This window comes from Acipenser ruthenus, chromosome 11 (assembly GCF_902713425.1).
Source record: "Acipenser ruthenus chromosome 11, fAciRut3.2 maternal haplotype, whole genome shotgun sequence".
NCBI lineage: Eukaryota > Metazoa > Chordata > Actinopteri > Acipenseriformes > Acipenseridae > Acipenser > Acipenser ruthenus.
In genome coordinates this window covers 5,771,036-5,785,356 of record NC_081199.1, presented here as the reverse complement: position 1 = coordinate 5,785,356, position 14,321 = coordinate 5,771,036, and the positions used below count along the sequence as shown (strand labels likewise).

At 39.4% G+C, this 14,321-nt stretch overlaps 1 protein-coding gene across 10 annotated transcripts in view; it reads left to right on the top strand.

Annotated features, from left to right (window-relative positions):
- LOC117426165 (nuclear receptor corepressor 2-like) overlaps positions 1–4,619 on the top strand; it is a 127,824-nt gene extending 123,205 nt beyond the window's left edge. For all 10 annotated transcript variants that reach the window (XM_059033094.1, XM_059033091.1, XM_059033093.1 and 7 more), the window contains 2 exons: positions 445–621; positions 1,071–4,619. In XM_059033094.1, the coding sequence (XP_058889077.1) occupies positions 445–621; positions 1,071–1,240 (347 nt within the window). In that variant the 3' untranslated portion in view covers positions 1,241–4,619. The remainder of the gene's footprint in view (positions 1–444; positions 622–1,070) is intronic.
- The last annotated feature ends 9,702 nt before the right edge of the window (positions 4,620–14,321 follow it).

Sequence of the window (14,321 nt, the reverse complement as noted above, 5' to 3'; positions counted from 1 at the left end):
GCAGTTGAATTGGTGTGTTTGTTTACTTTTATTTGATTCCTTTGGTTCAGAACAGGACCACAGACCTTATTTAAAGCATTTAAGGCACTTTTATTGGCTCGTGAGATCTCAAGGGAATACTGTAGGTTACAAGTTCTGTGACTGGTTGACATCTACGTGGTAACCATGGACACCAGGAAAGCTTACTCTGGGCACTCCAAAGGAGGGTAGATGTTAGCAGCCACTGAGGTTAAACAAATTGTTAACAAGAGATTCCTGGCAAGGCCGGTATAAACGCTCAATATTACATCAAAGGAGAAGAGAAAGAAGCGCCGGCAGCAAGAACAGTCGTGGTTTTGGTTCAGCTTTAGAAGTGGCGATATGCAGATCGCTGTAATCTCTGTGCTATCTGTAAGTAACGGAAGGAGCAGGTGAAGATTAAGTAATGAACTCTTTTGCTTGCAGCTGGAGGGAAGCCAAAGGGCAGCGGCCGGTCGAATAGCCGGAAAAGCAAGTCTCCGGGCCCCGGCCTGTCCGGCGGCGAGAGGCCTTCATCCGTCTCCTCTGTGCACTCCGAGGGTGACTGCAACCGCCGGACACCACTGACCAACCGGGTCTGGGAGGATAGGCCCTCCTCCGCAGGTACAGCTCCCTGCCCAGCCTCAGAACCTGTGCTGTAGAACCGCATTGTTCAGCTGGGTCACTGAAACGATCTGCAAAACTAAATCGAATACAAATTCAATACAGTAAAAACAAAAAAAGGAAACAATAGTCTGTCATAAATGTGTGTAAAGACAAGTATGGCAAATTAGGTCATTCTCAATACCACTGTATGAGCAACAACAAAAACAGTACTCCTGTGCTTTCCAGTCCAGCATCTTGTACTAATCGCTTGCTTAATTTATTTATTTGAACAGTCCAACCCGGTCTCCTAATTGAATTATTAGTAACTTGGTGGGGGCAAGGTCCTAGATTAGAGTACCACTGAAGAACAACATTGGTATAAAACTGAACGCCGTCTGATTTCATGTTCATGTGTGAGTCCACTCTTATTAGAAGGCTCTTCTTTTTTTTTTGTATCCCGGTTACAGGTTCGACTCCCTTCCCCTGCAATCCACTGACAATGCAACTCCCCACCGGCCTTGTAGCAGCCCCTTCGACAATTCAGCAGGGCAGCGCTAGCGGTCCCAACAGAGTGTGGGACGAGGAACCAAAGCCACTGCTCTGCTCCCAGTATGAGACCCTTTCGGACAGCGAGTGAGCCGCAGAGACTGCGGGTCTGCTGCAGATTCATCACGGACGTTGTCTGGGGAACCAGTTTTAAGAGGAGCTGGGTTTTTATGTCCTTGCTGGCCTTAAGGGGAAGCACACACACACACACACACACACACACACACACACACACACACACACACACACACACACACACATTAACATTAAGGCTTTCTCTGTTCTCAAATCATTGGCTGTGAACTGGGACTGGCTGACCTTACTGTCAAGACGACCACAAAACATATGTAAAGAATTCTGGGTAATGAACATGTGTTTCACCAGCCTTCCCAACATACCTACGGGGCTGAAGCTTGCTAGTGGAAGGTACTGTAGCAACCTGTAACCCTTGAACTAAAACAGGACCAGCGAATGCTATTGTTTGGGTAATTGAACAGAACTGTTGAACTCATTCGATTCTAAATCAGTGTCAGTCAGTGGGGGTGGGGACATACATTCTCAAAGCACTGGATTATCAGCTCAGATATCTTTAACAGCTGAACATGCAGAAGCATAGCGAAAATAACTGTTCCAGGAGTTTATTCAGCACCAAATCACCCCAAATCCTATTCGGTTTCAAAGGTTGGCCCTTCTAGTCTAGGGGGCATTTACAGGTTGGTAAAGCACCTCAGCACAGGACTGAAGAGGACAGTTCTACACACCACTGTGTGTCCAGGTGGCTGCACTGTATCAGTTACATGGTCAACAACTGGAAGTGATGTAATCACTGTATTGTATGTATCCTGTGGTTAGATAATTAAGGGTTTGATCTATTCTAAAGCATCAGAGAGATCTTCCCAAACTAAATGAACAGTTACAGTTTGTTTTCCCTTTGTTAACCATTACAAGAGTAGAATGTGTGTCACGGCAGCACAGTTTTTACTGCAGTTTGTAAACGAGCTATGCAGAATGTTCTTCAGAGGGAGTCTAATCATTTTCTTGTATAGGCACTTACTGCAAGACGTTGGTATACTAAATTTACATGGTACACCGTCTGTGTAACCACTGGACACTTGTCACTGTTGCACAATAGGTTGAAGTTAGTAGCATTTAAAAACAGCCAGGGGGCAGTGGCAGGCTAGTTTTCTAAGGCCATTCACATGCTTACTTGAACTTTCCCCAGTAACATTAAAAAAAAAAAAAAAAAAAAAATACAGAATAAAATAAATTGACCCCCTCTGCTGGTAGCAATGTGGTATTACAATCTTAGCAGTGCATGGTGTTGCACTGGCCTGTCAATCTGAGAAACAGTTCTACGACATGCTGTTGAACCAACGTTATACACATTTCTGTTTATTATTATAATTATTATTGTTATTAGAAACAAAAAAAAACGTTTTGTTTATGTACATTTATAAAATATTTTAGTGTTAAAGTGCCATTGCTGTAACATACACAATACAGAAGTGAATTTACCAAGTGACTACGCACAAGTGTTTTAAAATGCCAAGGTGTACATGTTTAGAGGTACTGTATTACAAATCTGAAGAGATTCCCTTTTTGTTAAATCACAATCATAAATGTGAAACTGCATCTGCAGTAGAACAAACGAACCTGTTGGATGTTTAACTAATGGTGTTCTATAAAATCAAGACTTTTCAAAAAACAGCATCAGCACCACAGGAAGAAAAAACAAAAGGAAAGTGACTGCAGTTTGTTAAAATATTCAAGTGATTAAACCTAGAGAACCATGTGTACTGCTAAGACTTTACCTTTCTGTTATGTAAAGACTTCTTTTTGAACGGTTCATGCTATATTATAATTCAGATTTCACCTGTAAGCTTGGTTTTAATCATCATTTAAAATGTATTGTATATACGTTATTGTATCTTGCAGTCCCTGGTTTGCAATTCACAAAAAAACAATCTTCAAAGCCAAACTCTAATGCAGTGTTGAAAGCGGCAGTAACATTGTCATTTCAATATCCTAACATTCATACAGGTGTTTTTATTTTTAAAAGGTTATTGTTACAAATACGAGACTGTTGCATCGCTGCTGAGGTGGAAAGTGTTAGGAGTGAAGTTTTCATTTTCTTTAACTTGAAAGTTGTTTTGTTTTCAAGCAGAGCTGGCCAGTTTTATGATTTGGAAAATACTGTACTGTTTAAAAAACAAAAAAAAGAAAAAAAAAAATCTGACAATGATTTTGAATTGTTCCCCCCCTCCCCCCCTCCCATACGGTTACCTTCTTGAGATACGTTTCCAGTCAGGCAGAAGGACTGATCTGTTTACCCTTCATTACTAAGCAAATCTGTGTTGCCAAACATCTTGTGATCTGATTGTTTAACCTTACCGAGGTGGAGGTTGGATCAACAATTGTGATCAGTTGTGGTTAATCCCTTGGTGCTTTACTCAGGTCCCAGAAACACTTATCAAATGTAGTCCTGGTCCATGTTTTTAACCCTTTCCCTTTAGCGTATAAAAACCCGACAAAAAACGACAGATAACAGTTGCAAAGACCTAGCCGAAGACAGCCATGTAGGCCGCTACAACAGCCTCAGCAAAAAATAAAATGGACCTCTATCCAGTTAACTTTGTGGACTTCTTCAAAAAGAACCATTAACCAAGTTCAACACACCTCTGGTAAACAATACTATGAAATACTATACTGTGCTATACAGTGTTATCTGTAACTCAGTCCTGTGAATGAACCTGTCCTATGAGTGAACACTTCTCTGATACCAGGACTGTTTGGTCTTAATGCACCGGTTGCCTGCCGACTATCATTGCCATCGGAGTAGAGCGATTAGGCTGTTTGTGTCCCGACTACAAATCTATATTATTAAAACTGGCCGCAAAGCAAAAACATCAGTCGAATTGAAGGGGGGATGCTAAGGAAATAACAGTACCAGAAACACACTGTTCATTTTTTTCTTTTTCAAACAGTTTTCTTACTTTTAAAGTCATTGTTTAAGCATCTGGTTATTTCTTTTTTTTTTTTTTTGTGGAATGTGTCTTTTTGTGCTGCCTGCTATTGTTTCTATTGATTGTGCAATCAGACGAACGATTTTATGTTCGAAAGCAAAAGTGAAAAATGTTAGTGTTATTTTTTTTTGTAATTAAAATGAACGAGTAAGGCCAATCTATTGTCTCAACTGTACAACAAGGGGGAAGGAAAAAAAAAGTCTATCTTTTGTACAACCAACATTGTGCATGTTGATCTTTCGAACCCAGTGTATGATAGAATGGAGTGTATATAGAACTGAAGAGATGTACATATTTATGTGGCTTGCTACAGGGTTGTTTTTCTTCAACAGAAGGAGATTTTGTTCACTGTTTTACTCAACATGCCCACCAGCAAGCATTGTGGGTAGCAGTGTTTTTACACTGCCTTAATGTTTAAATAAAAAAGCTTATTGCCAGCAAAGACAATATGTTTGACATTTATTTATTTTATTTTACTTTTTCACACGTGCATAACCGGGACAGCCGACACACACCAGGGTCACAAATTCCAGCAGAAAATCTCATTCCTTCGCAGATAATCTGGCTTCAGATTCTAGCGCCAGGGTACCTCATATAGTGCCAGCAACACTTAAATACTGGCGCCAGTAGATGTTGACATTTTCCCATTGGGTCTGACTACTCAAATGACCCACCCACACTCATCCACATACACAGGAGAGAAGATTTGTGTTGTGTGAGAAATTTGTGAGGGGACCTTGATTAGGGCAGGGTTTGATAGTTTAGCACCAGTAGGCTCTCTGGAGCTAAACTTTCAAAACAGTTTAGCACCAATTTTCAAACCAATGTGCACCCCTGCCAGTGGTACCATTAAATTCCGAGCAGCTAGAATTAAACCAGCCACAGTTCTGTTACCACACCTATGCTCAGTTTCTCCACATTTACACGTAGTTCACCGTTTAAATACCGTTGCAGCTGGTCAGTGAAGTAATCTGGAGTGAGATATCATATGACCAAAAACTGCAGTTGCAAGATTAATCCTCATGATGGCTGCATTTATACAGAAATACATCTGAAGCTCATGCCAGCCACTTTTAATTTATAGCATCTGTTGCATTCATTTGAGGAAACTCTGTGCTCCCCCACTCTCAAAAACGCTGTACAGACACAATAACTTCCCACCACAGAACCGAGACTCTGTTCACACAATTTTAAAATGTATATTTTAAGCGGGGTAGGGCTAAAGGTCATGTAGAATGGAGTGTGCCCCGGTAACCCCATTTGCAAAAAGTAGATTACTGGAAATGGATTATTATGTAAAACGCAAAGTGGATTCAGTTGGATCCACCAGCCAGCTCCCCCACACTAAGACCATATGGAAACCATTGTTTAAATGTGTTTCATGTCAAGTGTCCTGTGGGACTAGGTGCTGCAGGGGGTGGGGTATTGAACTACTGCAGCTCTTTCTCTGTGGAGGATTGGGCTTGATTCTGTTATAAAGAGCGTGCTGCTCTCAGGTTACTTCACACTGCTTAGACCGCTGCAATTACTTGGTGAAACGTTTTATTACCGATGTTATCTGCTGGTTTCATTGATTCAGATAAGAACAGCTCTTGGACTACCTTACCTTCAGTAGTCAAAGAGTAGTGCTAATAAGTGCATGTAAAACCAGTCCTTATAATGAACTACTTCCAATTACCAAGACTTGCAGAATGAGTATATTCATTTAATTAGTGGGGTTTTTCTGTGTAGATTTATTTATACAGAAGATTCATTTTATTTGTGACTTTTTTATATTTTGACTAGATGTGGACAGGATACTTTCCAAAGGTTGGGTCGTTGATCTACTGTACAGACTTCTCTTTACAGGAACATCCTGTCGAAACACAAGCAAATGTATCCTCATCTTAAAAAAAAAAAAAAAAAAAAAAAAAAAAAGAACAGAAATGTAATAAAATGCGCGTTGAAAACAACTGCAAATGCCAGGCTAGAATTTTGTGTGATGGCTCTTTTTAAAGATACAGAGATTCAACGTTTCTGAGGTCAGGCGATAATTTGTTCCAGGCGCGCAGTGCTGTGTAAGCAAATGAGCGTTTACCAAAATGTGTTTCTTATTTTGAGCAGCATTAGGGGAGGTTGCCTTGTATTACTAAGTATGCAGGCTGCACTGCATGAGCAGGTATATTATTATTATCCAGGGCGACTTACAATTGTTACAAGCTACAGTACAAAAGAATTGCATTCTAAAATATCACATTACAGAATATCATAATGCAGATATGAAAGTACAATAAAAATCAATTCAAGAGCAAAATAATGCATTCAGTAACTAATAAGTAAGAGTGAATTTGACTAAGTGCAGTTAAACCTTATAGTAACTATTTTCTTATATGAGTAAAGTCCAGTAAGAACACGTAGTGATTGAGTTCAGTTTGCTTGGAGATGCACTGCTAATTTCTAGAATGGACAATTGCATGTCTAGTATGTACAGTACAGTATGTGTTATATTGATTGCTTCATTTGTCTAATAACTGTACACCCCCTACCCACCAGTGTCATTTTGCTGTGCTAGGACTGAAAAGAGCATGCATGTGTGTGTGTGTGTCTCTCCCTCTCCTCAGGTGAAACTAGAATCCGTTCTATATCACCCTTTTTAAACCCTTCTTTTGTACAGGGTGTGTGTGTGTGTGTGTGTGTGTGAAACCCCAGGGTTCCCCTCCTGCTCTTTGCTGGTGCGTCTTGATCTGCTGACGAGCACGATTCAGTGAAGTGCACAGGTGGCATTTCGTTCCCCCAGGCCTGGTCTGAGGCCCGGAGCGTGTGACTCAACTTGTTTACGAGCCCCTGGTGTTTTCCAACACCCTCAGGGCAGGACAGTCTGGATTATATAAAAGAGCCTGACAGAAATAGCCTGATGGACACACAAGTGCTTAGCTGTGGCATTGTCAGGAGCTTTAAATTGAGTACGAGTTGACAGTCTGTGTTTATTCTGACTTTATTCAGTTATCCAAAATGAATCATTCTATTTGATGCGCGACTGTTTTGTTTGGTCTTGAGTGTTTAATTTCATAAGTGTCCGTAATTTTTGTGTGTTGCTGTTTTCCTTCTTCAAGACTTTTTTGGCTGTTTTGAGGAAATATTAGTTTTCTTTTTTCTTGTCCCATAAAAAGGCAAGTGACAAATACCGATTTAAAAAAAAAAACAGCCCTCAAATGCAACACTCAATATTAAATTGGAAGGTAAAATGAAACAAGTTTACACTTTTCACATAATACCCATGCTTCAGAAGTGCTGAGTTTTAGCTCCACCTTAATTTGATTTACTGCAACAACTTAAATCTGCTGCGGACAAGATCTTAATTGAACTTGATAATTTATTGGGTAAATTAGTTTCAAAACCTTCAAATTTGAAGCAAGGCTGTTGGCTTGGTTTTCTGACTGGCAGCTCAACAGCCATGCTGGTGCTCCATTCCCACTAAAGGATTTCTAGTTGGCAACTGGCCATTACTGGAAGTGACATGTTTGACTGCGAGCCAGGAAAGGTGCAGTAAATCAAGAGCTGCAGAATCCGAGCTCTAACAAAGAGGCTGCAATTATGCAAGCTCATCCCTTATTTAATAAAAACGGAATAGTCTAGCAGAACTTGGCAGTGCATTGAGCACGTCAGCAGTCGCTGGCAATTTAGTTGTTTTGGCTCCCGTTAAGGTACAGAGGGATTCCTTTTAGGGGCATAGATCAAGAAGAAAGATACTGAATCAACACTGTCTACCGTTGATGCATTTTCTTTTTATAAAGGTCAATTCTAGGAATATACATTTCATTCACACACAGTTTTAATGTACAGTTAAGTTTTAACGGTGTATGCAAGACACATTACTTCAGGTCAAACTAATTAGACAAACATTTCGGCTGAGTTATGGGTGAAGTAATAATTAACCTTCCCGTGCCCTTTTTAATGATTGAATGAATGAATACATTATTCAGATTAACATGGGTGTTGCTCTGATTTCTATTGAGCTCTCTGTAGAAAGTGGCTGTAAAACTGTGTCTGTACGCATAAGAAAGTGTAATGTGTAATGCGCAATCATCAGGCTCTGAAACCACGCCATTCATTCACAACCACGTTTTCAACATGTGAGGATCGAGTATTATTTAGGGTATTGGTATAGTATGAATCCATTTGTAGTCAAGTTAATGAGCTAATTGTGGGGATATCACATTCCACTGAGGAATGCAGGCAGGGATGAGATAATTGATTTGATTGTGTGGAAAGCCCAGTAAAGGAGAGGGTTGGCGTTGTGCGTGGTGACTTTTATACAGTTGGTTAACTGCTTATGAAATAATGCACAAAAAAATGTGAACCTCCATCTTTTTTTTTGTTGTTTGTTTATTGAAAGTAAGGTGTGTTAAAGTTGGGACACATCAAAACAGCTACGTCAATAAGAGATTTGGGCAAACGCTGATTCATCACAAGTCTAAAATAACAGGAATGGTTAAAATGAGGCAAAACCCAACTGAGATTGTTCTAAAGTTGAAATTAATTAATCGGTATATAGGACAACACATATGAATTACTAATATTAATGGAAAGAAAGACCTATGATACTATACAGAGAATGCTTTAGAGTACTAACCGCCCTCGCTGAGGACTGAATAAACCTGCCTGTGACCGTAGGAACAGCAGGCTCATCAAGAATGGGGTTCGTTGCCGTGGAGACACAGCTTCTGAACTCAGACACCCCCCTCTGTCAGCTGGTAAGTTGTGAGGTGTGGCACTGCGAGACATCCATCAACCTGCAAGATTTATTTTTCAAATGGGCTTATAAAAATATTTGACTTGCAGGAACACCTTTCGTGTTAAGACTCGACAAAAACTAAATCCAGCATCGGAGAGTCTTTTTTTTTTTTCTTTATTTTTTGCTAGCCAGGAATGTTTTATTGATCCATGAGGTGCTGCGGTACATCCCCTGAAAAGGATCTTCGTTGGTGGTGGTGGCTCGGTTGTAAATCGCACACTAACTGTGTGTCACGCTGTTTTTAGAAGTTAAAGACCACAAAAAAGCCCTAAAGCTTGGAACAAATTTCTAAAACCTTAGATTCTGGTGAAGACTGTATTCTTCTCCAGATTTGCCACGTAAGCAGAGAGGCTCAAGACATATTGTAGCTGTGGTGAAACAATTGCAAATAGTCTGCCTGTTTTGTATTTTGCTCAAAACAGTTTCTCTTTATTTGTATCAATTTTAAGAAAGATTATTTAAAATTGATTTGAAAAATATTTTTAATTCATTTGGTTAATAAAAGACAATTATAACTATAATTCCTTTATAAATGTTTGGTTATGAGCAATAAATTATAGCTTCAAAGGAAGGCTGTCTGCTTGAGATTTCTAGGCCAGGCCACTTGGCTTACAGCGCACTGGGATAATAAGACAACAGTATTACTGGAATGGTAGATAATATAAAACAGAACTAATGGGAGAGCAGGGTTCTTTTATTCTGCCCGTCTGGACTGGAGAGGTTACTCTGGAGTCAGAATGGTTCGGCAGATACAGGATATACTGTACACTCTTAGACACTACAGTGCTGATGCATCCATTGATTAACCAGGGCATTCGTTATAACCTTTGGTGGCATTTTGTCCAGAATATCGGTATATCAATTAAGAAGCTCATACAGTGTATAGAGTTTAACTTCGGAAGTTTTTAAAGATGTGTTGCTGGTAAGCTGTACTTAAAGTCTTTCCTTGACTATATTTATGTTTTCTAAAACCCTTTGAATCAGTTTTGCTGTTTTGATTTTGCAGTATGTAACACAGGGTTATGTGTAACCTTGTCACAGTGAATGAAGCTGTAGACTGTTTAGTCTCGGTCTACATTATTTCCTGAGAAATAAAACCTGTAACTGTTTCAGTGGGTCAGCAGGAGTCTTTTGGATTCATCAGGAAATTGAACTCTTCCTTGGAAACTGTAGAGACTTTCCCTGAAGATATAGAAGTAGTGAAACTGACCTTTTGTGTGCACTATTTCTGCAACAACTAGATTAGGTTCACGCCATGAAAAAGAATATAATCTAGTATATTGTTTGGGCTTTCAAAGCAGTTAGTTATTGCACTACATATGTTACTTTTGGCAGGCAATTTTCCCATTTTGAAAAATTACAAGCAACTGTTGGCCCTGCTGTATTCATGAAATAGGCCATTTTAGGCCAATTTTATTCAATGGATTTGGCAGTATTTCATATTTAATAAAAGTGACCGGCATCAGCTGAACAACTGCTGTTGATACAAAATGAATACGATCCATAAAAACGCTATAAAATATCCCAAGTGTAGCAGATGTTGACACACACAGTGAAACCTGAAGGAACATGAATGATGCTTAATCCAACAAACACTGAGCGTCCGTGCCGTGGTTTTGGGTGTTTGTTTTTTTTAAAGACAGAGCGCCACCCAGACACTCGCACAGATAATAAACAGGTCATCACTCTGCGTCCTCCAGCCTGTAAAAGGTTTTGAGTTTCGTGTAGGTGGCCTCTTGGTGCGGTGGATCGCTGTCTGTATGTACAGCCAGATTATAAAGTGCTGGAGCCTGGATCCTTGCTGAAGAGCCTGGAGAGGAATCAGAACACCTCCCACTGCAGTAGACTGTCCTCGCCCACCCTGTCTGTGGTGAGCACGCACTTCACAACGCCCATGCATGAACCATCTGTTAACAAATATTACAATCAGCTTTTATTCTTTATTGTAAATCAAACGTTTGTATACATACATAGATATAGATAGATAGAGATAGATAGATATAGAGAGAGAATTAATTCAAAAACAGAAAACCGCTCTCTAAGGAGAATCAGGATACTCATCAATCATAAACAATACTTAATGAAGAAAAGGATAAACTGAAACCTTGCTATTTAGCTACACAGTTTCTGGCTTCTGCCCTCTTTAGATAGCATGGTAGAAATAGCTAGGTAGTCTGATGATGTAGCTAATTATTAAAATAGCGAGATACTATTCTACTATATATTTTAATATTATAACTGTTAACTTGAATCGCTTCCAATTCAGTGACAATGGCTGCCTGTGTACCATATGTACCATCTGGAGCGTGTATTCAAAGTATTATTTTACTAGTTGGGATAAAGGGTTTTGAATACCTAGATTAGCATCAAAACTTCACCCAGTCTGCCCATCGCAAGCATGCATCACAAATACTGGAAAATGAACGCAGAAGCTGTAGCATTAATCTGGGAACCACTTGTGACACCAATAAATTACGGTGAATACGAAAAATGAGGTGTTGATGTTTCTCACTGCCATAAGAGAAATCCAGTCATTTCTCTAGGAAGCCCAGGAGAGGAGCATGTGTGTTTTTTCCAGATCAGTCCTTCCTCTTGAAATTGCTCAGAAGAAAGATTTATTGTCTGTAATTGATGGCTGTTTTATTTAATGCATGCTGTGAGACTCACCTTGTTGAAATTCGGGGTCTCCCTCTCTTGTCTAGAAGTTTTCTTTCTGAATACCACACCAAGGAGTCGAGGATTGCCATGAAAAACTCCAAGAGGAGCAAAGCAAAAGAGCTTTGAACCTCCTCTCATCTCACTGACAGGGGACAGAATCTGTAACGGCAGTGTATCACACAACACTGCCCGTTACATATATACAAAACAATACCCGGGCAATCCCCTGAATTGGAAATGAATTGATTGTTAATGCTACTCTACATGTAAATGTGATCAGTGGGGCTATGGGCTCTGGTGGATATGACAATGCAAAATCCTGATTCTCCCCTATTTTAAGACAGTCAGATGATTCAAGAAGATTTGTGCTTTTGAATCTGCTTCAATAAGTTTAACCCAGAGCGAACAGTATTTCGAGGCACTGAGCTCTCTTTGAGTAATGGATTAGCGTGCTGTCATTGCATGTGTATTTACTGTATGGGAGCAGTCATTTTTTATGAATAGGGCATCAAGTACTTCTGTTGACGCCCCTCCATAAGCCTTTCAGCTGAAGGGTTTTAGTACTGGCTGAAGAGAATTAAATATTTATTTTCTTTTTCCTGCACTGTCATCTTGACAAGTGCAAAAATATGAAGTAAAAATGAAAACAATTCCTACTCTATGCAGATGTGCCAGTCAACAAAAGCCACTAACTACAGTAGGACGAGCCCAGCTCCCTCCATCTCACGCCAAGCAAGTCCCAGTGCTTGCAATAAAAGCACACAAGCTTTAATTGCCAGACTTATTTAAAGACATATTTTGGTAACTGTTCATAAGTGGCAGTAATTCATATGTAATTGCTAACACATGATTTCTCATTCAATGCAGATTCAGATACATTCCATGGTTACCGTATCCTTTACAGTATATATAAATTCAGTGTATATATAATCACTACTAATCCATCATGCACTCAGAGTGACCTGTTATATTGTAGATAGTCATGTTTATACAGTAAATGTAGCCCATTTCCAACTGTGCTTTAATTATAAAGGCATGACATACTTCATTTAGTAAGGTCAAAAGATGATATCATCACCCTTTCTGTAATTAAACCAGTTTCATGTTTTCCTTTCCTCTTAAAATACATTCATTTTTAAATGTCACACCTCTTAAACTAGGGCAACTTAAATGAAGGGACATTTAAACACAATGCTGTCTAAACTAAAGCAAAATACATGTGTAATTTAGGAGCTCCTATGGACCTGCATGGTGCTAGTTCTGCAATATAAACAGTTTGTAACATTGCTGAAATTTGCACCAGAGTGCATGTCTATTGAATCAGGTCTAGAGCATGTTAGTCCTTGAAGAATCAGCATGCAGGTAAGCCTGGAGGTGAATTCACAGCAGAGCCCATGAGTGGTCTGGCAGCAAAACTAACTAAGGTGCCACCAATTGAAAGGATCTGAAGCAGAGAGAAAACAGAGAGGCTTTAACTTAGGAAGGAGCTTGCATAGCACAGCATGGCATCAGGAGAAAGGCTGGAGAAACACCCCTGCAGCCAGTCAGTCTGCCCCCAGAAACAAGTACAGTTGGTTTGTCTTGCTTTTGCTCAATCCATCTTGGTTTATGCCCCCTAGTCCTATTCTCTGTGCTGTGTATAAAATCTAACTTAATTTCCCGTACCTGTTAATGAACTTACAGGAACTGTTCTCACATGATAGACCACCAACGATGTCATGTGATTTTGTTCTACATTCAGTAATCTCTTTAAATTGTCAGTCAGTGTTTAGGCGTGGTACAGATAGATAATGAACTTCATGGTATTGTATTTTCTTAGTGCTTTTGTACAATGTACCTCTCAACCAGCAAGTCATTTACTTAAGTTGTGTGTTTATTGGGTGTCCTTCAGCCCAAAGCTTCATAGGAAAAAAATAATAAAATTGTAATCCCAAAATAGATATCCATGTAAAAACAATGCATGAAATATTTGTGGGCTATGGAGACAGATTAAAAGAGTGAGGTCTGAAGCTGCAGAGGCCGCAATGAGAACAGGACTGACTCCAGCACTGGAGAACGAGATCTCAACCCAGTCTTCAAAGGGACCATCTGACTGCACCCAAGTGTTAGTGCACATTTTTCCATTTAAAAGCTGGCCACGTTAATTGAGTGACCTTTCCCTTAAGTGCCCTGATGTCTGGGAAACTTCCTTGCTTGTGTACAGGACAAATTAAATTCCTTTCCGTAGACATGAAAGCTTGGGAAAGCAGGGAGTTACGATGAATGATATATAGCTCTCCATGTTTTTTAGTTTTTTTTTTCATAAATGTTGAGTTATTCCAATTTATTTCAAGCAGCTGCTCACAATAGGATATGCAATATCGCACTGGATGGAATTGATTTTCGTCCTTTTTTTGTATTACAATGTTGTTTATATATTGATAATATTTTCATTATTTGCATGATTCAGTCATTAACATGCCTTGACAGTAAAATTCTAAAAAATTATTTTAAAAAACACGTAGATCTGAATGCTGCCACTCAATAACTTGAAGGAGCTGATACTACATGTTACTATTTTGTTTGTTTGTTTTTTGCTTGTATTTTGTAATTTTGCAAAGTGGTTACTAATTACGTTCAAACTCTCTCCAGTGGTTCATCTGCAATGAGACTATGTGAGTCACAGCAAAGGTAGCAGCATGCAGCAGATTATCTACAATGTCGTATTTGAAATATTT